General features: G+C 44.1%; 4 protein-coding genes across 6 annotated transcripts; 3 read left to right on the forward strand and 1 right to left on the reverse strand.

Moving 5' to 3' along the window:
- The first annotated feature begins 4,983 nt into the window (after nt 1-4,983).
- On the forward strand, nt 4,984-6,680 carry LOC119547916 (transcription factor glial cells missing). The gene is made up of 2 exons (XM_037854956.1): nt 4,984-5,381; nt 5,452-6,680. The coding sequence occupies exons 1-2, from the start codon at nt 4,984-4,986 to the stop codon at nt 6,581-6,583; spliced, it is 1,530 nt and encodes a 509-aa protein (XP_037710884.1). The 3' UTR covers nt 6,584-6,680.
- A 258-nt stretch (nt 6,681-6,938) lies between these two features.
- LOC119547471 (uncharacterized protein DDB_G0287625-like) lies at nt 6,939-8,194 on the forward strand. The gene is made up of 3 exons (XM_037854357.1): nt 6,939-7,097; nt 7,157-7,508; nt 7,564-8,194. Exons 1-3 carry the CDS (start codon nt 7,059-7,061, stop codon nt 7,965-7,967), a joined length of 795 nt encoding a protein of 264 aa, XP_037710285.1. The 5' UTR covers nt 6,939-7,058; the 3' UTR covers nt 7,968-8,194.
- A 2,369-nt stretch (nt 8,195-10,563) lies between these two features.
- On the forward strand, nt 10,564-13,937 carry LOC119546462 (trifunctional enzyme subunit alpha, mitochondrial). The gene is made up of 5 exons (XM_037852743.1): nt 10,564-10,803; nt 11,102-11,835; nt 12,060-12,200; nt 12,257-13,026; nt 13,085-13,937. The coding sequence occupies exons 1-5, from the start codon at nt 10,728-10,730 to the stop codon at nt 13,719-13,721; spliced, it is 2,358 nt and encodes a 785-aa protein (XP_037708671.1). The 5' UTR covers nt 10,564-10,727; the 3' UTR covers nt 13,722-13,937.
- Nucleotides 13,927-20,091, reverse strand: LOC119546463. Of its 3 annotated transcripts, none has more exons than XM_037852744.1 (4): nt 19,761-20,091; nt 16,376-16,650; nt 15,616-15,668; nt 13,927-15,548 (listed from the first exon to the last, which is right to left on the reverse strand). In XM_037852744.1, exons 2-4 carry the CDS (start codon nt 16,618-16,620, stop codon nt 14,548-14,550), a joined length of 1,299 nt encoding a protein of 432 aa, XP_037708672.1. In that variant the 5' UTR covers nt 16,621-16,650; nt 19,761-20,091; the 3' UTR covers nt 13,927-14,547. The 3 variants fall into 3 exon arrangements, with proteins under 3 accessions (XP_037708672.1, XP_037708674.1, XP_037708673.1); XM_037852746.1 differs by lacking the exon at nt 19,761-20,091 and adding an exon at nt 17,563-17,581; XM_037852745.1 differs by lacking the exon at nt 19,761-20,091 and adding an exon at nt 16,730-17,033.
- Between the last annotated feature and the right edge of the window lie 207 nt (nt 20,092-20,298).

Raw genomic sequence — 20,298 nt, forward strand, 5'->3', positions numbered from 1 at the left:
AGATTAATTGAAGTTATGTGCCCGATATGAATAAACAACTTTGCAGCCATTTTGTATATGAGTGCGTTTTATGTGCACACAACACATCGTCCGAAAATATTATTAATAATTACAAGAGCAAGGCAATGGCACCCCGAAAATAGTTATAGAGTCGAACCCTCGGGCAGACGAAAATTTGATTAAATTAAATTGAGTGCGACGGAGTTTGTGGAGCAGCGGAAGCCAAACATCAGTTCGAATATGTGTATCTTTCAGATACTCTCTCGCTGGGCGATGCAAATCAAACGCTATTGAGCCAGCCAGTTGATCTGCGCTTTACCCCCGAAAATAAAAGATCTCTGGCGATGGCGAGGTGAATGCACTCGCATTCTAATAACGCTCTTGTTGATGGTAATACCAGACCAGAGTTACGGATCTCCCCTGAGAGCCCCTTAATTGGTGGATTGTGGATTGCCTTGGATGCGGCGTGCGTGTTAATAGGCATCGTTTCGTTGTAAGTCACAACTAGCAATTTAGGCTAATTGACATTCAAATGCAGTTGAATAAACTTTTTGGGCATCTGCAATGGCTGCACTGCTAAATGATTGTAATAGCTCAGGTCGTTGGCTTCTCCAGTAATACTGTAAAATTCATTTAGGGATTTACGGCACCACAGGATCGTCCATCATCATCAACCCCATCGATAGATCGCGCCCATCATTTATAAATTGCCGCATCAAATAAAGGCAAACGCTTGAGTAAATCCACTTAATTGCTGTGCGAATCCTTGATGTCCGTAAAATACTCCTGGCTGGAAGGCCCGGCCTTCGCAATCAGTTGCGAATAAAAAAAGGAGAGAGTTATACGGTCCGGATGTGTTTGCACTCGTGTAAACATGCGTTTGTCATTAGACACACCGGAAATATTGACAGCATTCGACACGCGGCGCACGACCAGCCGGAATTTCGCAAAAGGAACTTGCCACTTTATTTGCCATTTGATTTTTTAAAATTGTTAAAATTTTCATTTCAACTGTTTCATAATTGTTTTCCCAAGTTTCGCTTTTGCGCTTGAGTAAGCAGCGTTAGATCTTCGAGGCTACCCTGGCCGAAGGATCGGGTGGTTTTATATTTTTTATGTTTTGAAGAGGGGTGTCCTTTTTCCTTTCCGTATCCCCGTACGTGTGTCCTTTGTCTGGGCATCTTTGTTTGGCCCAAAGTGTCGTCGCCATGTCGAATTATCGTGTTTTTTAACTGAAGTACCTGAAATTTCACAGTTTCGGCTTATGTTTTTTATATTCCTCAGAGAGCAGCAGAGTTTACTAATTAGATTTTATTGCGTAGCGCGAATCGCTTTGTCGCCGCTGGCAAGTGTGAAAAATTTTCTCTTTTTTATGGCTTAGAATTTCGCCAAGAGCCGTCGATCTTCTTTCTTGGCCGCAATTTATTGGGACTTTAATTGCACATTCAAAAAATATTTAGCCTTGATTCCAGGAAAATGTTTTTCAGTAGAGCACCGCTAAGTGCCACGCGCTTCTAAACAATCAAAACAATTCTGGGCTTGTGGATTTTTCAGTAAGGATTAGGAATGCGGGTATCTCTGGATGGATTGTGGGAGAATGCTTGTAAATGTGATGTAATTCAATGCCTTAATTTCCACAAACACAAAACAAATGCAAATAATATGCACGAGAAAGAATTTGGGCAAAATTCAGAGAGAATACCCGAAAAAATTAAACGTGGGAAAATATGAAAATATATTTTTTCGCTTGTAATCCTTCTCATAAGAACGAGAGACAATGGAGCAGTGTGAAAATATTTATTCCCCAGATGTAAGCCCATTAACAGAACAGCAAAACCCACACCTGACCTCAACTCATTTGACCCGACCCGCGTTTGTTTGGTCAGATTAGTGAGCCAAGCTACTTAGCCAGCAATCGGCAGATCACTTGTCCAGGCGATCGGTTATTGTATTTAGCCCCGAATTTCGGTGAGTGTTTCGAGCTGAGCCTTTACATTTCAATTTCCCATTTTCCGGACCCACTGGCCGCTGTCCGCTATCGAGGGCCTGCGATCTCCCCTGTTTTTCGGGCCCCATGCGGAGTGTGAAAGGTATTATCACTTTGACTCGATCTATAGTTGTTGTCGTTTATGTTTTCAGTTTCATTTATCAGTTTGTGGAAATGCCCGGCGAACAATGGGAAATTATGAGACTTGCTTTAAATCATTTACCATTTAACATGATCCGATCCTGGGACTTGTACACAGGACTCGCTTAGGGTTGTTCTAAGTTCCTCATTGGCCATCTTATCGCATCGCTGGGATCTGGCATTAGGATTTTCTCGTCGTTAGTTGCCAATTGAATGATTTCCTATATGCGGTTTTAATTGCGGCAGTACCAAGTTGACTTTTCCTATCCTCTAACTTTCCAAAGGGAAGTTCCACTTAATTAGCTTCGAATTGTTGTACGACTGCGAGACCGAGATGTCCGATGGTTGATAAGCTTCCGGACTGAAGGAAAGCGGAAAACTTTCTCTGCTCCCGGCGAGAGAGGGGTTGCATTGGAATAAAACTGCGTAATGATCTGCCAGATCGATGACTACCAGTCTCTATGACTGGTACTCGAAAGTATCCCTTAAAACATAACTTATATACGTACATAGAATGTTTATTCATAATATCTTCGTTGGAGGGTTTCTAGAAAATTTATATAAGTTTTCAAAAGTAGTTATAAAATGTAAATATCGCAATACAAAAATCTTAGAGAAAATGCAGTAAATAGAGGTCTGAACATGTTGATACTAAAATGTAAACCAATCTTTAATAACATTGTCATAAAATTTTGGAAATAAAACGACTGTGTTCTGAATTTTACAAATCTTTTGAGCGCTCACATATTGTGACTTACCAGCCATGTGTTTGGCAATAGTGATAATCCATGGCCAAATCCCTTCAGACCAGAAGATCCAAAATTCTAACTGCCAGGGGCGTAACTTCCCACGACACCGCAGACGGATAGGGTAGATGCCGAATTTACGATGACATTTATGCGTAATTTTTGGTTTAATTTTATGGACACAATCGGACTGGGAAGAGAAAAGAGTTTTGCTTGCCACCGACCCCCGCGGAGAAAGTGTCAAATAAATTTGATTGGAAAGTGATCTCTCGTAATTGAAGCGGAACAGTTAATTCCGGGCATCATTAAAGAGCCACACCCACCTTAAGCCGAGGGAAATCTGGAACCAGGTAGGATTCAATATTCATCCGCCTCATAATATGCAACGTCATGACTTTCTTCCGTGTCAACGCCCCTCGATCCTCAGTCGGCGCACCCTTTCCCATTGTCCATCGTAATCCTTTGAGTTCCTATCGCGTGCTACGATCCTGATCTTTGGGCGACTCCTTGGCAGAAAGGCGCCGCGGGTTGCTCGCTCAGTTCGTGTCATAATTGCATGGCTTTCGGGCCGTCGTGGAAGTGTGAAAATTATGGAGTTTCCTCCTCACCCTTTCGGCATCTTAATGATTATGTTTGTTTCCTTTATCTCTGACTTGAGATCGCCGAGGGGCCCAAGGAATTTGTTTGCCAACTTTGCTTCATTCATATGCGTGAGTTATGGCATTCGCTTTTGGGTTTCTAGGGGTTGGTTTTCCTCTACGGGATTTCATCTTTTAGATTTCCGTTTTTTGCGTGCTAAATTGTGTTTTACGACCGTTTTCCCTGATCTCATCTTGGAGATATCGAAGGGATCTCGACATGTCGGTTTCTTTTTTTGCAATCGCTTAATTTTTTATCGCTTTCGAGATCGTGAGAAGTAGTTCCATTAGTAGAAGTTTGCCAAATAGGAAGTCTAAAAGCATATTATAAATGTTTCCATAGCGCCTTTCTATACACGAAAAATGTTTAACTTAAATTGTTTCCAATATTTGAAATTATTACAAAAGTAAATTAACATAGGTTTAAATATCTTAAAGAATATCACACTTAGGAATTTATTTTATTGATATCAACAACATAACTTATTAAAATTCATTTTAAGCTTTAACAGCATACATATACATTCTATTAATAAACTGTAGACCTATTTAAAAAATAAAATGTAGAGGAATGTTCAATAAAAGACTGTTTAAAGCTTCTATTTTTGTTTCAAGTTTGTATTAAAGCCTTTGATTGGGGTTTTGTCAATGCTTTTTCGTAACCAACTCCATTTTGTTTCGAGCTCTTGTTTGCCCTCCAACCATTTCACTCTGGTCCCCATTCCGACGTTCCCCATTCCAGTACGAGAGTAAATAGGCCCGACCACTGCCATCTGCCAGCGACGGTCGCCAGGTGTACCCATCAGAACTCATGCCATCCAGCAGATCCCCATTCCCATCCCCATCATCATCCCCATCCACCGATGTTGTAAACTTTTTTCAGAACTTAATTAGCTTTGACTGGGGTTGGGGGCCTTGTTCTTTGCCATCGAGTGCCCCGAACCCCTGGTTTTATATCGTACAATTACCCAGTGGAGCGCGTGCTGCAACCGCAGGTGCTAGAGCAGCACAGCACTCGGTTCTCTACCCATTTGGCAGTCGCCAGTTTCCAGCTCCCAGTTTCCAGTTCCCAGTTCCCAGTTCCCTATTCCATTCTCCATCTCCAGCTGCCGGTACTACCAATCAAACCTGCTCGGTGGCTCTCCTCGATTCCAAACTCGAGTGCCGCGGATAAGGCGGATAAAACGCATACAAAGGCAACCAAAACTGGAAGTCGGCGAACCAATGGGCAGGCCGCATTTATCTCGAGCAACCCTCGTGCGATTCGACCGCTGGCAACTTAACAGTGCTGCGCAGAGCGGGCCCAGTTAGTCAGCCTTGCGCAGTCGATGCGAACGGACGCGTCGCTCCACAAAAAAAAGAATAGTAGAGAAAAGAAAGATAGTAAGGAAACCCATAGAAAGGGAAAACGTGTACTAAAACATACCGCGTGTGACAATCCAAAAAAAAAACATTTAAAAACAAATCAAATATGGTCTTGAACGGCATGCCCATCAATATGCCTGTAGCCATACCAGTTCCCATGCCCGTGCCCAGTCCTCCGGCCACCAAATCCCGCCTGGCCCTCGACTGGGACATCAACGACTCCAAGATGCCGTCGGTGGGGGAGTTCGACGAGTTCAGCGACTGGGCCAACGGACACTGCCGGCTCATCTACTCCATCCAGAGCGATGAGGCCAGGAAACATGCCAGCGGTTGGGCCATGCGCAACACCAATAACCACAATGTAAACATCCTGAAGAAGAGCTGCCTGGGAGTGCTCCTCTGCAGTGCCAAGTGCAAGTTGCCCAATGGAGCCAGTGTTCACCTGAGACCCGCCATTTGCGACAAGGCCAGGAGGAAGCAGCAGGGCAAACAGTGTCCCAATAGGTGGGTTGGCAACTTAAAAATTGATCAATGGGATATTTAAAACTAACTCTATATTTAATTTTTCAAACAGAAATTGCAATGGGCGCTTGGAGATCCAAGCCTGCCGCGGCCACTGCGGCTACCCAGTTACACACTTCTGGAGGAGGGATGGAAATGGCATCTATTTCCAGGCCAAGGGAACACATGATCACCCCAGACCCGAGGCCAAGGGATCCACGGAGGCCAGACGCCTGTTGGCCGGAGGAAGACGTGTGCGCAGTCTGGCCGTGATGTTGGCCAGGGAATCGGCTCTTAGCGATAAGTTGAGCAGCCTGAGGCCCACAAAACGACAGGCCAAGATGCAGCCAATGCAGGAGAGCAAACGCAGGAGAGTGGGTGACCCCGAGGTGACCCAAACCAACCAGGAGTTGATGGGAGCAACCGGCTATCTGCCCACATCGACGCCCACACACAGCACTAGCTACAATCAAACTCAGGGATTATATGGCTCGACAGGATCGGGACAAGGATCTGTGGCCAGTCAGTGGAACGGAGAGGTCTACTACGAGCCGGAGGGTTCGTCCTATGCCAATGGAATGTACGCCTACGATATGCTCCACTCGCCCCTCTCTGCGCACAGCTCTACGGGCAGCTTTTACCAGGAGAACCTCCCGCAGCAAGTGCCACATCCTCATCCGCAGCAGCAGCAACTATCCCCGCAGCAACATATGCCAGCCAGCTACGATCAGCCGATCCCCTCGAGCTTCCAGTGCGGAATGCCCCTGTACGAGAGCTGCGATGACACCTCCAGTCTGACCAGCAGTTCGGGCTACAGCTCCGAGGACTACAGCTACTTCAATGGATATCTGCCCAACTCTCTGGACGTGAGCAATGTCAGCCAGAGCCAAAATCCCAGCCAGGAGGGAGGTTTGTACACCACCAGCTCGGAGATCTTCAGTGTGTTCGAATCGACACTGAACGGAGGAGGAGGAGGTGCCAGCGCAATGGATCTCCTCTATGAGGGAGCCACAGCCTACAGCCACAATCAACAGCCACAGGAGCAGACCAGCTTCCTGCCCCTCGCCAGCTATCAACAGGAGCCGCAGGATCAGCTCCAGTCCGCCGATTACTTCTACAGCAACTCGGGAGTGGACAACGGATGGAACATCCAAATGGACCCGACATATCACCCAGCCACCAGCACGGATCCCGTCTACTGCTAGGTGGAATCGGGTTGATGGGGGGTGTTGCCCCCCAAGGATCTCTCATCGCAACTACTATTACTGAGCCACTCAAGCGTTGTTCTAGTCCCTAGTTGATTTCCACTCATGTTCCCATTGCTTGTTGGTCCTATTATTATGTATGAAATATTGTATTGAACGTTTCTAGTTTGTACTCTTGTACTTGTTTCCCAGCTATTCCAAAGTTTTAGAGCATGTAAGAATAATAATTATAACTTTTATCTGTAAGCACATAGAGCGCTAAGTCACATTTCCCACCTATTTATGAATTTTTGTGTAGTAATAAACATTTTTCAACAAAAACTAAATCAAAGTAGCCTTTTTCGAGTGGTGTCACACATGGAGAAGGGAGACTGGAACAATAGTCAGTATACTTTCTGTAACGACACGAGTAACATCTACAGTACTTCTAAAACAAGAAACAGTAAAATTTGCTGGTCAACCAAAGATTTTTAAAATGAGCCGTAGAGGAGGCAGAAACAATTTGCCTTTGTTTGTGAGTAATAAATGTAAAGATTTTTGAGCCCAATAAAAAAAACTAAATTTTTTGAGAAGCATCGGCAAGCAACCGCTTTGATTAACAGTCGAGCCATGCGAAACTTTTTAAGCCGGCAGCGTTTTCAAATTGTTCCTCCGGGAAGATATCGCAGATCAAGGATAAATGGGACCAGGCGCTATGCGTCTGCTAGTCAACGCGATCGGAATTCTACTAGTCGAAACAGGGGGAATTCGCGTAGAAGGAATGGTCGTCGTCGACGGACCCGTAGATCCCAGTTACAGGCGGAGTTGCCGGAAAGAAACATTACAGTTAGTCCTATGGATCTGCTCGAGGCTTTCGGTGCAGTTATTTCATGGTGCCGTGACCCAACTTCGGTGTTGGTACAGGTCGAAACAGCAGAAGGAAACTGTGAGATCCATGTAGTTTTCAAAGGGAAATAAGTGTGTTAATAAACCTCTTACAGTGAATTTTATTTTTGCCCAAGATGATCAGGACACTGAAGATGCCAATGTTCAGGGCTCCGATGAAATTGCCGATGATCAGGAGACTGATCAAGATGCTAATGATCAAAATCCACGACAGGAAGTTCGGGGCCCCAATGAAAATACCAATGATCAAAATCCACGTCGGGAAGTTCGGGGCTCCAATGAAAATACCAATAATCACAATCCACGACAGGAAGTTCGGGGCTCCAATGGAAACACCAATGATCACAATCCACGACAGGATGTTCTGGGCTCCAATGGAAATACCAATGATCAAAATCCACGACAGGAAGTTCGGGGCTCCAATGAAAATACCAATGATCAAAATCCACGTCGGGAAGTTCGGGGCTCTGACAATTCCAATAATCAAGATGACCACTAAGAAGATGAATATACCATTGATGAAAATCGGGAAAGTACCTAAGAGTACGATGACCGACTAAAACCATTTATTAAATCTATATAGATTTGTTCAATTTGCCACAAAAGCACATGTATCGATTGTACATTGCAAACATTTGTAAAAATAATGTTGTCTCCCCAAGCATTACCCAAATTAACTCTTTGAAAGGAAGATTAATACAATTTGTAAGAATTGTTATAATTTAATCTTGTATGGTTATTTATTTTGCAGGTTTTTTTCCGGTGGGTACTTTGGTTTAGTATGAAATACGTTCGTTAAGTTCTCTCTTATAAATCTTTATGTACCTCAAATAAAAGAATGTCAAATATATTTTTTTCCTACCAAAGGGTGTATAAAATTAAATTAGAAATTCATTTTCCACCGGCAATCAAATCAAGGGTCGATTAAAGGGCTTACCTCCTGTCAGAGGCCACTCAAACATTTGGATATTGTTTCAGAATTTTTTTTAAACCGATTATAAATAATTAAAAATATAAAAAAAGGTCGCTTCAGGGAAGGGGTTGCTTTTCGAATCGGGCAAGAAGTACTCGACCCTAATGGGGGTTTGAGATCGACCATAAACAAAACGCCTATTAGTTGTCATGTCGGATGGGAAGTGTGCCTCTGACGCGTGCGACCTTCAAGGATATTCGCACACTCACAGAACTGAAACAAAAATGAGGAATGACTTTGTTTCAAACGATATTTGCATACATAATTCGAGTCGAACCCCCTTGCCTAAATGAAAACATTTAAAATGTTTTGATTTCATTTATGTTAATTTCCAGCCATAAATCACAACAGAGCGTGTGCTTCCTGTCGAGCCAGTCTTCCTTCGTCCTGCAGCAATATTTGTCCTTGCTGTTTGATTAGCCCTTAACCCGAACCCTCGCATGCAAATGAGAACTCTTTGGAGTCGGTGACTCTGATGCTCATTTTATGTTATCCTTGGGTGCTGAGGGGAGGAAGCCGAGATCACAAAGGTATTATGCAAATTTACTGATGCTGATCCCATTGTTGCCGGTGTAATTCAATATTCGCGTGAATAAATGTGCGAATCCTTTGCCCAAGTCCTCACAGACTGAGGTTTCGCAAATTCACATTTGCAATTCCAGAAACTAATTTCAAATGCAGATACGATTCGGTGCCAATTTGTTAAAGCAGATTTTCGCACACTAATGAAGGCATTAGAGGTCTCAATTTGGGGTTAGGTACCATATATTTCAATAACCCTTCGGAAATCTTTATAATATATTTGATGAAATTCAGTGAATTTGATTTTGTAAAACTATCATACCATTTTTTATGAAAGAAATGTTTAAGTAATTATATTAAAAGGTTTTATAACTTTACAAAGCTCATAAAAAGTCTGCGTACCTACAAATTATCCCAGTTCTTAGATACATGCATATAATAATATAATATATATAATGCTTTTCATGAATATTCTCCACATTTGATAAGCCCGCTGATTGGAAGGGTCAGGACAGTCACTCAGCCGTCTACCAGCATTTGACTGACAGACTTTTGCAGTTGACATTAACCGACGAACTCGAGTGTGACTTTTTTGACTCTTCACACATCAGAGGCGGATCAACCTAGAAATCAAAACCGGCAGCTGCAGCTTCGGGGAAAAACGATTAACTATTTATTTTATAATACATGCCACATAAAACGGCTGCGTCAAAGGCCACAAAGGCGTGTTGCCACAATAAAGCGCATGGCAATGTGGCGAAATCTCATCCGAACCTATTTAGGAGTGGCCACTTGAAAGGACAATGGTATCAGAGCAAATGAGGCGCGTTTAATGCGTCTTCAATGAGTCCTGGATACGAGGAAGCGACCTGAAAAATGCGATTGACATGCGTGTCCCACGGCCTGTTAATGGTCTAACCTTAAGCGGGGTGGGTCAGCGTGACAAATTCCCGAAAACAATGTCAGTGGAAGAGTCCCAGAACTCGGCATTAGTATATTGAACAAAATTAATCTAAGTTCCTTTACTGTTTTTTTAGGTGAAAAAATCCAACACAGCTCCTCAGTTACCGGGAATATTAAAGATGATCCTAATATCCCTAATATCTTAGTTCACCCACAGAAAAAGTTCTTAATCGTATTTAACTTACAAAACTGGATAGTACACCCTGTTATCCTCAACGGCTTTACCCTTTCCGAATATTTATGGTTTATTTTTTAACTTTGAGATAATCACAGACAACGTTAGGATCTGTAGTAAATTAATTGTTTTGCTGGTTATTGTCAACGCAATCAGATATAGCAGATCATGTTAAAGTTCGATAAAGTTTGAATTCCGAATTTATTTTTTAGATTTTTTCGCCATAAAAAATAACTAGAACATTGGTGAAAAACATTGCGACTGTACTTCCAGGACTATCGGCTCTTAAATTTAAATTATACTGTTTAGGGTCATAACGATTATTAGCGCCACCTAGTTCTGAAGAACCCTTTTTGGGCGACACCTAGTGAGTGTATTCTAGTTTATACAACCCCTACATGGTATGTTATAATAATGGTATTTTTCAGGCCGGGTGGTATTTTTAGTAGACTTCGGCGCGGCCACACTGCCAATGTGCAACAAGTCGAATTGCCGCATCGTTTTTTATAGCGAATCGCGAACACATAACTAACGGTGCAAGACCAAAGTTTGATTCGTATAATCGTAAAATAGATAGCTAGTAAGCGAAAAGTGAAAACCCCATAGTATCGAACAGAGAGTGTGCAATGTCGGCAACGAGATTTCTGAGTGCCGTTGGCCAAATTTCCCGACAGCAATTGCTGCACAATAAGTGCACGAGAGGTGGGTAAATTGATATCTTTGCCACGGAAAGGGAAAGTAAAGATTGCAATAGTAATACCAGAGTGGAATTTGGCCCCATGGAAGTGGTACCGCTCTAGCGGTATCTCTCCCTCTCTCCAAAATTTCTTTGGTGAGCCTCCCCCGATGCCGCATAACTGGACTTTGCACTTTGTACTCTCTCTTGACGTATAGTCTCTGTTGTCTCTCGCTTTCTGTTTTTTGTTTTCTGATTTCTGATTTCGAGGGCCCTGAGATAATGACCACTAATCGCGACAACCGATCTTTTAACCCCACGCAGCCCTGCCCATTTCGGCCCATCTCCTCCAGAACCGCCGCCTGATGTCCACGAACCCTGCCCCGGTGGCCAGTGCCAACAAGCACCTCCACACCAAGGTGGTCAACGGTGTACTGGTGATCAAAATAGACTCCCCCAATGCCAAGGTCAATTCCCTGGGCTCCGAGGTGAGCGATGAGTTCGAGCGCGTCATCAGGGATCTGGAGACCAATCCTGCCGTCAGCTCCGCCGTTCTGATCTCCGGTAAACCAGGATGCTTTGTGGCCGGAGCCGATATCGGGATGCTGGAGGCCTGCCAAACAGCGGAGGAGGCCACCCTGATCTCCCACGGCGCCCAGCTGATGTTCGACCGAATGGAGCGCAGCAAGAAGCCCATTGTGGCCGCCATCAGTGGCGTCTGCCTGGGCGGAGGACTGGAGCTAGCCCTTGCCTGCCACTACCGCATAGCCACCAAGGACAGCAAAACCAAGCTGGGTCTGCCGGAGGTCATGCTGGGTCTCCTGCCCGGCGGTGGCGGCACTGTGCGCCTGCCCAAGCTCACGTCCGTGCCCACGGCTCTGGATCTTGAGTTGACCGGCAAACAAGTGCGCGCCGATCGCGCCAAGCGACTGGGCATCGTGGATCTGCTGGTGGAACCCCTGGGTCCTGGACTCCAGCCTGCTGAGCAGAACACCATCGAGTACCTGGAAAAGACCGCCGTGCAGGTGGCCAACGACCTAGCCAGCGGCAAACTTCGCGTAAGACATCTTAGATTATACATGTGTAATATTTACACATTGCATTATATTGCTGACTTTCAGTTCTTACTTATTCTTGTTTGTCCCGAACTCAATATGCCCAAACTGCTTTAAAGTAAACAACTTCAGTATTTGGAATATTTAAAAATCGCATTTCGATTGAGTAATATATTACAGTATGATTAATTTTACTTACCCGTTAAATTTGTTTATGTTTTACACAGGTAAATCGCGAAAAAGGAGGTCTGGTCAACAAGATCCAGTCCTTCGTCATGGACACCGACTTCGTGAAGAACAAGATCTTCGACACTGCCAGGAAGCAAGTGCTGAAAGCTTCCAATGGCCTCTATCCCGCTCCCCTTAAGGTTCGATATTTGGCAACCCTTCCTTAAATACTTACATTACCCTTGTGTCCAAACAGATCCTCGATGTGATCCGTGCTGGCGTGGATAAGGGCACCGATGCAGGTTACGAGGCGGAACGCAAGGGCTTCGGCGAGCTGTCGGCCACCCCCGAGTCCAAGGGTCTGATTGCCCTCTTCCGTGGCCAAACGGAGTGCAAGAAGAACCGATTCGGCAAGCCAGAGCGTCCAGTTAAGACCGTGGGTGTTCTTGGAGCTGGTCTGATGGGCGCCGGCATTGTTCAGGTCTCCGTCGACAAGGGCTACCAGGTGGTGATGAAGGATGCCACTGATGCCGGTCTGGCTCGTGGTATTGGCCAGGTGCAGAAGGGACTGGAAACAGCTGTGAAGCGGAAGCGGATCTCTGGACTGGAGCGCGATCAGACTCTAGCCAACCTGCGTCCCACTTTAGATTACAATGACTTCAAGAACGCCGACATCATCATCGAGGCTGTGTTCGAGGACATCAAGGTCAAGCACCGCGTTATTAAGGAGTTGGAAGCAGTTGTTCCCGAGCACTGCGTTATTGCCACAAACACCAGCGCCATCCCCATCACCAAGATCGCTGCGGGTAGCTCGCGTCCCGAGAAGGTGGTCGGCATGCACTACTTCTCGCCTGTGGACAAGATGCAGCTCCTCGAGATCATCACCCACCCAGGCACCTCCAAGGACACCATCGCTCAGGCTGTGGCCGTCGGTCTCAAGCAAGGCAAGGTCGTCATCACAGTAGGTGATGGACCCGGCTTCTACACCACCCGCATTCTCTCCACCCTGCTGTCGGAAGCCATAAGGTTGGTGCCGTCTTAACAAAAGTTTTAAGCGATACTGATAATTATATTTCCTTTTTAGACTGTTACAGGAAGGCGTAGACCCCAAGGATCTGGACCAATACACGAAGAAGTTCGGTTTCCCTGTGGGCGCTGCAACCCTTGCCGATGAGGTTGGCATCGATGTCGGTTCCCACATTGCCGTGGACTTGGCGAAGGCGTTCGGCGAACGCTTCGGCGGTGGAAATTTGGAAGTGATGAACGATCTGGTGCTGGCCGGTTTCCTCGGACGCAAATCCGGAAAGGGCATCTTCCTGTACGACGGCCAGAAGCGAGGCACTCGTCCAGTGAACAACGATGCCGTGGAGATCGTCAAGCAGAAGTACGCTCTGGTATCAAAGGGAGCCAATACTCCCGAGGATTTGACGCTGCGAATGGTGTCGCGTTTCATTAACGAAGCTGTACTGTGCCTGGAGGAGAAGATTTTGGACAGTCCCCTGGAGGGTGATGTGGGCGCCGTTTTCGGCCTGGGCTTCCCGCCATTCTCCGGTGGACCCTTCCGCTGGGTTGATCAGTACGGAGCAGGCAAGCTGGTCAGCAAGATGCAGTCCTATGCCGATCTGTACGGAGCTCCCTTCAAGCCCGCTCAGACTCTGCTGGACATGGCCAAGGACCCGGCGAAGAAGTTCTACCCCAAGACTGGCTCTTCGAAGTTGTAGATCCGATCCAATCCGATCCCAATCTCCGATAAAGCCGCAAACGAAATTTAGCTTTTAGTGCGAAGACAGGGACAACCTGTGTCCTTGTGCATTTCTCTCAGAAAGGATGCCTTTTGTAGAGCACCCGCTCCGTAGAAAGTGGGGCAAGGCCCTGCCAAAACACCCTCTGTTGAAGTTGTCGAGATTTAAATTAAAGTTTACCATGTAATTTCCATACTCTCACTTGTTTATTATTTTACACAGCAATTTGATTTCCTTCCTTCTCTTTGTTTGACTTAAATGGGAACAGCTTTGTACATCGATTCTATAGTTTAAGCTTTAGCAGCAGCATATATACAGTTTCTTAAACCTAGTTTTTTCGCTCTAAACGAAGCTGTCAGGAATACCCCAAAACACAGTACGTGTCCTTTTTGTAGTTTCGGTATAGGTAGACTACTTCTTATAGAGCTTAATGGCTTATCAGGAGACCTTATTATTCCAAGTTCGTTGAAATGTGTTCGATTTCGATATGAACAGTGCCGTTATTTGTAAAAAAAACATTTGAAATGAAACCCTCTTAATTTTTATCAACGTTTTTATAAAAACTATAATACCGGACGACTTGTTCTTATCGATAAGGAACCCAAATCGTGAATGTAAAACCATTTAAGGACATTTACTTACTCATCTGATTGAGCGTACACAACACATGAACAGTGAGCAGACTGAAGTTAGCCTGGATACCGATTAGTAACCTCTTCAACTGCAGTTTCACCTTAGGCTTCTAACTAAACATATCATATTTCTAGTTAAGGATTAGTGACTTTCCGCTTCTCCTCCCATGCCTTCATTGTTTTCGCCAATCGCGTCCAGAGCTGCGCCTCTGATGCTTCACAGATCCCCCGTTGCTACTACTTCCTCCACTGCCATTGACCACGCCTGATGCAGCTCCTCCGTTGCAGTGCTCCTGGGCGGGATAGCGGGTTACGACGTCGTCGATCAGCTCCAGGATGCCAATCTTGAACTTACGACGCTGCTGGGGAGTCAGAGCCGCAAGATCTGGCAGGATGCTGCGGAAGAATTCCATGTCCGCCAGTTCCGAGGAACTCAGTCCGCCGTAGAAACTTCCTGCATTCGTCATCGTGCTGGTGGCCTCGCATTCCGTTTTGATTCTCTTGGTGCTGCCGGGTTCAAAGGAAGGATGATGTTCCATCGCCAGGGACAAAGGATGTGGATGCGAGTGCGGGTGGTAGTGCAGAGGCGGTGGTGTGCCGTGTCCGCCATCATTGTACATGAGTTGTGAACCAGTCTCGGCCAGCTGGACATCCGGAATGAAGTTCTTCATGCTGTCCGCACTGGCCGTATCGCTCCTGGCAGGCGAATCACCTCCGCCCCTTTGGTGGGCGGAACTGTGAGTGGGCGTGGACGGAGGACGCTTCAGACCCAGCGAGTTGGTCACTGCCGGGTCGAAGGCATCGATAGTCTCCTCATCGTCCTTCTCGGATATCGAGTACTTAAGCTCCAGGACCTCATCTCCGATATTGCTGATGCTATTGTTATTATTGATGTTGGTACTGGCGCAGTATTTGTGCTCCTCGTGCGCATGGATGGCTGGGTGGAGGAGATATGGCTGGTGGTGCTGCAGGTGCTGCTGTGACATCTGGTACAAGGTGGCCAAACTGTTGTTGCCCTCCAGGGAATTTCGACTGGACTTGAGGAAGGGCAGGAGGAAGGCCATGTGCTCGGTCAGGTAATACGGCTTGTGCTGCGGTTCCGATCCGGACTGCTGCTTTATGTAGCGGGACAGGCAGGCGCGCAGGTTCCGCCATCGCTCCTTGCAGTGTATTACTAAAGGGCAGATAGAGTATCTTTAATAATAGCGGCTTATGTTTATGTAACACCGATTTTAACTTACCACTTTCACGAGTCTCCTTGGAAATTAGGACCCACGCCTTCTCTTGGTTGTCCCTGTAAACAGAGTTAAGCATAGTTTAAAGTATTTATGATAGACAATATTAGTATATAAAGTAAAAAGCATATTTTAATCTTTCGAAAATCTTGAACGTCTATTGTAACTGATTAGTTCCGCAATCACTTCATCTACATGTGTACTTAGACTGCGATGTCTAATAATGATGACTATGATTTTTTGTTCTGTAACCAAGAAGATACATCCCATATGAGATGACCATTTTTTATTATAAATGAAAAAACAGAAAGGTACTTTGATTATTTTTAATAGCTTTAGTTGACCATGTGATTGTTAGAGAATACAGGAACAGGATTGACCATTAAAGATTTAATAAAGATATCGCGGTTAAATTATTGAGTACAGCATAGTACTGTATAGTGTGTAGCCAAATTGAATAGATTTCTGCAGGAGTCTAGGGCAGAGGAGACTGTAACTTTAATGCTTGTGATTTCTCAGAAATTGCCTATTTGATTTTCATTAAACATAATAATTCTTCGCTATCATATTGTTTTTATAGGGAACCAGACAAGAACAGATATTCTTCAAATGAGTAATAATTGAGTATTTCAAGAGTTAATCTCGTGTATCTAAAAAAGTAATTAGTATTCCTTTATTATATATGGTATGGTATTTACATCTCAAAAATCGTAGGGCATTATATCAGATGTTATTTCAGACATAATCCGGGGGACTTCCCACTTACCTGTTGCGGTATTCTGGCACCTTCTTGTCGTAGAGACATTTGTGGGTGCGCACCAGGTTGACAAAGCGGATGTTGAAGTCCTCGTCCGCCTGCATCACTCGATTCGTGGATGCGATGGTGGCTCCTGCGGTTCCGGATCCCGATCCTGTGGGGCTGTGGTGGTTGTAGGTGGTGGTGCTGCCGCTGTCGTTGTGGGGATTATTGGTGCTATTCGTATTGCTACTGCTGCGCGTTGAGGTTGTCATATTCGAAGGTGGTTTCTTCCCTCACACAGCCTGCAAAAAAGATTATAATTACTTTTAATTAAAAACTAGAAAATGATGATAAAGTTAACCCATTGGATCCGATACTTGCAAAAGAGTTTGATTGTATCTGCTGTCACATCTAGACCTTGAGAAATAGAAACTTGACGTTTCGTTAGCCACTCCAATATTTGATTTTTAGACTTTCCTATCCATATTCCTATTTATCTACGAGCAGGCAGGCAAACAAAGAGCATTCTCTTCGACTCTTTTTTTAGCTTTTCGCTTTTATTTTTCTGGGGTTTTGCGTTCGGTTTCTTTTCGCTTTGTCGTGTTGTTTGTTTGTGTTGGTTTCAGTTCTGTTCTGTTCTGTTTGCTGTCTCAGCAAACGACGAATAGAGCTTTTCGCTCATATATATTTCGTGAAACTTAATAAAACATTGCGGACGACTTTGCTGTTGTAGTTGCCATTATTTTCAGTACAGTTTGGCGAGCTGGAAAGCAGCGACATTTCGATGTTGTTGTAAACACAACGGCGAAACGACGACAGCAACTTTGTTTGCTTTTCATATTATTATAGCCACAGCAGCAACAATGGCAGCGGCCATAAAAACAACAGGCTGTCTTGTTGTCGCCGAAAGCTGAAAGCTTTTGCCTGCTCCACTGATAACAGCAACAGCAACAGCAACAGCAACTGCTGCAACGGCAAACAGCAACACATCGCATTGCAACGTAGTGCATCAGCAACATAGTGCAAATGCAACTGCAGCAATGTTGTGTTGCAATATCCGAAAACATGTTGGCCAAATGCCTCGAATAGTCACGAATGTGTGTGCGAGTACCCACCGCACTCACTCACTCACTCACTCATTCGCAAAACGATTCGCTCTCGCACCTGCGACTACCTGTTTCGATTCTAATCAGCCCACTCACTGCCCCACTCACCTGTCCTCTCAGTCGGCAGCCACCCCCTCCACCACCCCCTCCCATCGCGGCGACACTCTTGGGCCGCTCTTAAATCTCCAACAGTTTTCCCGCCACTTTCAGCACCTTGCTAGGCCCACCAGTTTGGCACAGCGAAAACGTGCGCACAGTGGGCTCAAATTAGAGCAAAACTTGAGGGTCTATTTTAAACAGCCAGTAAAAATTTAAATGAGATTTTGTTTTTATAATCAATATCCATCTACATGCCAAAAATTGTTTAAATCGTATTACTCATTAAAAAGTTATAGGCAAATGAAGGGTGCAATCTTAAGAACAGTCGCTTTGCTACTTGCATATCTTCATCTCCCTCGCACGTGCCTTAGCTGAGTAACGGGTATCTGACAGTCGATGGCAGGGGATATGCAAATTTCACTTTACTGAAATTTGTCTAAGCCACTTTGAAAATTGTTAAATTTACTGCTGTGGCGACCACATTTTATATGGTATACAAAAGTCTTTATCGGAATACATTATCTGGTTTTATTAATTCCTAGCAACATACCGAAATTATGAAAAATAAGTTTATTACCTAAGAAAATATTAACATAATTCAGGTCAAGAGGCATAAGGTGGTCAATGACGTCAGTGCGAAACATCTAAGCTTATTATTGATTACTGAAGATTAAAGAGATTTGTATTTTAACGTGATTCAGTTCTGGGTAATCCTTATCAGTAACATATATACAATACAAAATTTTTAAAAACTGCGAAAGCGCTCTAAAAATCTATCAAATGGTACTTGAGTTTATTTTTTCAAATCTGGCTTAGAAAAAAAGATACAAAGCTAGCTGCTTTTTCAAATCATCGATTAAAATCATACGTAAGGGTATTACAGAACTAACCGATACATATGTACATCAATACGACGGGTATAGATATAGTCGTCCAATTTGTATCTACAAAAATGGAAATTTTAAACCTGAAAATAATGCTTAACACCAGAGTAGAAGAGAATATGGTCAGAAAAAAACATAGCAAGACTTATTTTCCTATTATATTTTCATTAATTTTTTTGATCGTTTCTAGGTCAGCTATATGATTTATTCGAAGTTCAGAAATCGAAAAAAAGAGCTGTAGAAGAGACCATGATCTAAAACAACGATGTAAAAAATATTTTCTCAAATAATATCGTTCGTATGCGAGCTATAGGATATAGTTGACCGATCCGGATCGTTCCAACTTATATACTGCGTGCAATAGAAGGAAAATCTTTGAGAAAGTGTCATGCCGAACCTTTAAAACTGAGAAACTAGTTCGGGTAGAAACGGACAGCCTGGTGGACAGACGGACATGGCTATATCGACTCGTCTAGTGACGCTGATCAAGAATATACATATATACTTTATGGGGTCGGAAAGTTATCCTTCACTGCGTTGCAAGCTTTTGACTGAAATCATAATATCCTCTGCAATGGTATAAATATAAAGCATTTTCGTGACATTTTCGTCCCACTGTGCGTTCGCAGCATTGTTGTGTTGTTTGGACAGTCATCATTATTATCAACGAACATCATTATCAAGGCGAACGTTGTTCGCGTGTTTCGCCCGTTGTTGTTTTCGTTAATGTTATTGTTGGATTGTTAGGTACCATGTGGGCGGGGAAATGGGAAGGTGCTGAAACCGAGCAAGCCGAGCAGAAAAACAACTAACCTGGCTATGGCAATATTTATTGTATTACGTCTATTTAACATAAACATATCGGCCTGAGCGTTTCGATGTGTGTTTGTACTTATTCTTTCAGAAATGTTCATGTTTATATATTAGCAGCGGGGCACAAAAAGTACAGCTACCGCCTCTGAGCAACGAACAAAATCGAAAAACACAAAAACAGCACAAAACCCAACAAAAACCAAAAAAACAAAAAAATATATATTTCTAAAGCTAACAAAACACACAGAAACTTGCAGAAATCCCCGGCGCGCTCTTTGTTTCCCCTTCCAACAAATATACATATATTGTATTTTGCTCCGTGGCCCAATGACAACAAAAAAAGCAATAACTTTGTTAGATAGACTACAACAACAACTACAATAGACACACTCACACACAGACAATCGCATACAAGGAAACAATATGGCATATAGAATTTTTCTTGCTACTGCTTATCGGGGGTATTATTTGTTGCTAACTTGTGATGTTGTGCGTAGAAGATTTCCTTACCTTTTCGAATATTTGTCGGTTTTTTCGGTGGGCTGTTGATTCCGAAAACTCCTGGCTCGAATAGGTGAAGTCAATGCGAAGAAAATCGCCTGCTCTTAGCTGGCAGATATGGCGATTTCAAAACGCAACACACACGGCGCACAAATAAAACGGCGCCAAAAATATTTTTGTTGCTGCTGCAACTGACGTAACGTTCAAAAATGTTGAATTCGAAAAACTCGTGGTCGGCGGTGCACGGTGCTCGGGAATTGGCGGCGGACTGTTGGAATTGTTGGCAATGTCGTATGTTTCGCGTTCCAAGCGACGAAGGCGACTAAACACACAGCGATACAGGCACAGACACAGGCACAAACGCGACTGCCAGCCAGCAGATACGAGAGCGAGCGGTGCACTGAGAGAAAAGCGGCACAGCTGGCAAATATATTTCAAGATATTAGATATCAATTTCGATCACGTATCCGTTTACCTCTTTGATAATAAGGTAAAATAAAATTCAAAACAAAAATTGGAAAATAAATTATCTTTAGTCTAAATTATT

The sequence above is a fragment of the Drosophila subpulchrella genome, chromosome 2L (genome assembly GCF_014743375.2).
Source record: "Drosophila subpulchrella strain 33 F10 #4 breed RU33 chromosome 2L, RU_Dsub_v1.1 Primary Assembly, whole genome shotgun sequence".
Lineage (NCBI taxonomy): Eukaryota > Metazoa > Arthropoda > Insecta > Diptera > Drosophilidae > Drosophila > Drosophila subpulchrella.

Coding starts and splice junctions, on each gene's coding strand:
- LOC119547916 (XM_037854956.1), top strand. CDS start 4,984: ATGGTCTTGAACGGCATGCCCATCAATATGCCTGTAGCCATACCAGTT. Junction 5,382..5,451: donor GGCAAACAGTGTCCCAATAG/GTGGGTTGGCAA, acceptor TTTTTCAAACAG/AAATTGCAATGGGCGCTTGG.
- LOC119547471 (XM_037854357.1), top strand. CDS start 7,059: ATGAGCCGTAGAGGAGGCAGAAACAATTTGCCTTTGTTT. Junction 7,098..7,156: donor GAAACAATTTGCCTTTGTTT/GTGAGTAATAAA, acceptor TTTTTTGAGAAG/CATCGGCAAGCAACCGCTTT. Junction 7,509..7,563: donor CGAAACAGCAGAAGGAAACT/GTGAGATCCATG, acceptor AACCTCTTACAG/TGAATTTTATTTTTGCCCAA.
- LOC119546462 (XM_037852743.1), top strand. CDS start 10,728: ATGTCGGCAACGAGATTTCTGAGTGCCGTTGGCCAAATTTCCCGACAG. Junction 11,836..12,059: donor TAGCCAGCGGCAAACTTCGC/GTAAGACATCTT, acceptor TGTTTTACACAG/GTAAATCGCGAAAAAGGAGG. Junction 13,027..13,084: donor CTGCTGTCGGAAGCCATAAG/GTTGGTGCCGTC, acceptor TTTCCTTTTTAG/ACTGTTACAGGAAGGCGTAG.
- LOC119546463 (XM_037852744.1), bottom strand. CDS start 16,620: ATGACAACCTCAACGCGCAGCAGTAGCAATACGAATAGCACCAATAAT. Junction 15,669..16,375: donor GTGCCAGAATACCGCAACAG/GTAAGTGGGAAG, acceptor CTCTGTTTACAG/GGACAACCAAGAGAAGGCGT. Junction 15,549..15,615: donor CAAGGAGACTCGTGAAAGTG/GTAAGTTAAAAT, acceptor TCTGCCCTTTAG/TAATACACTGCAAGGAGCGA.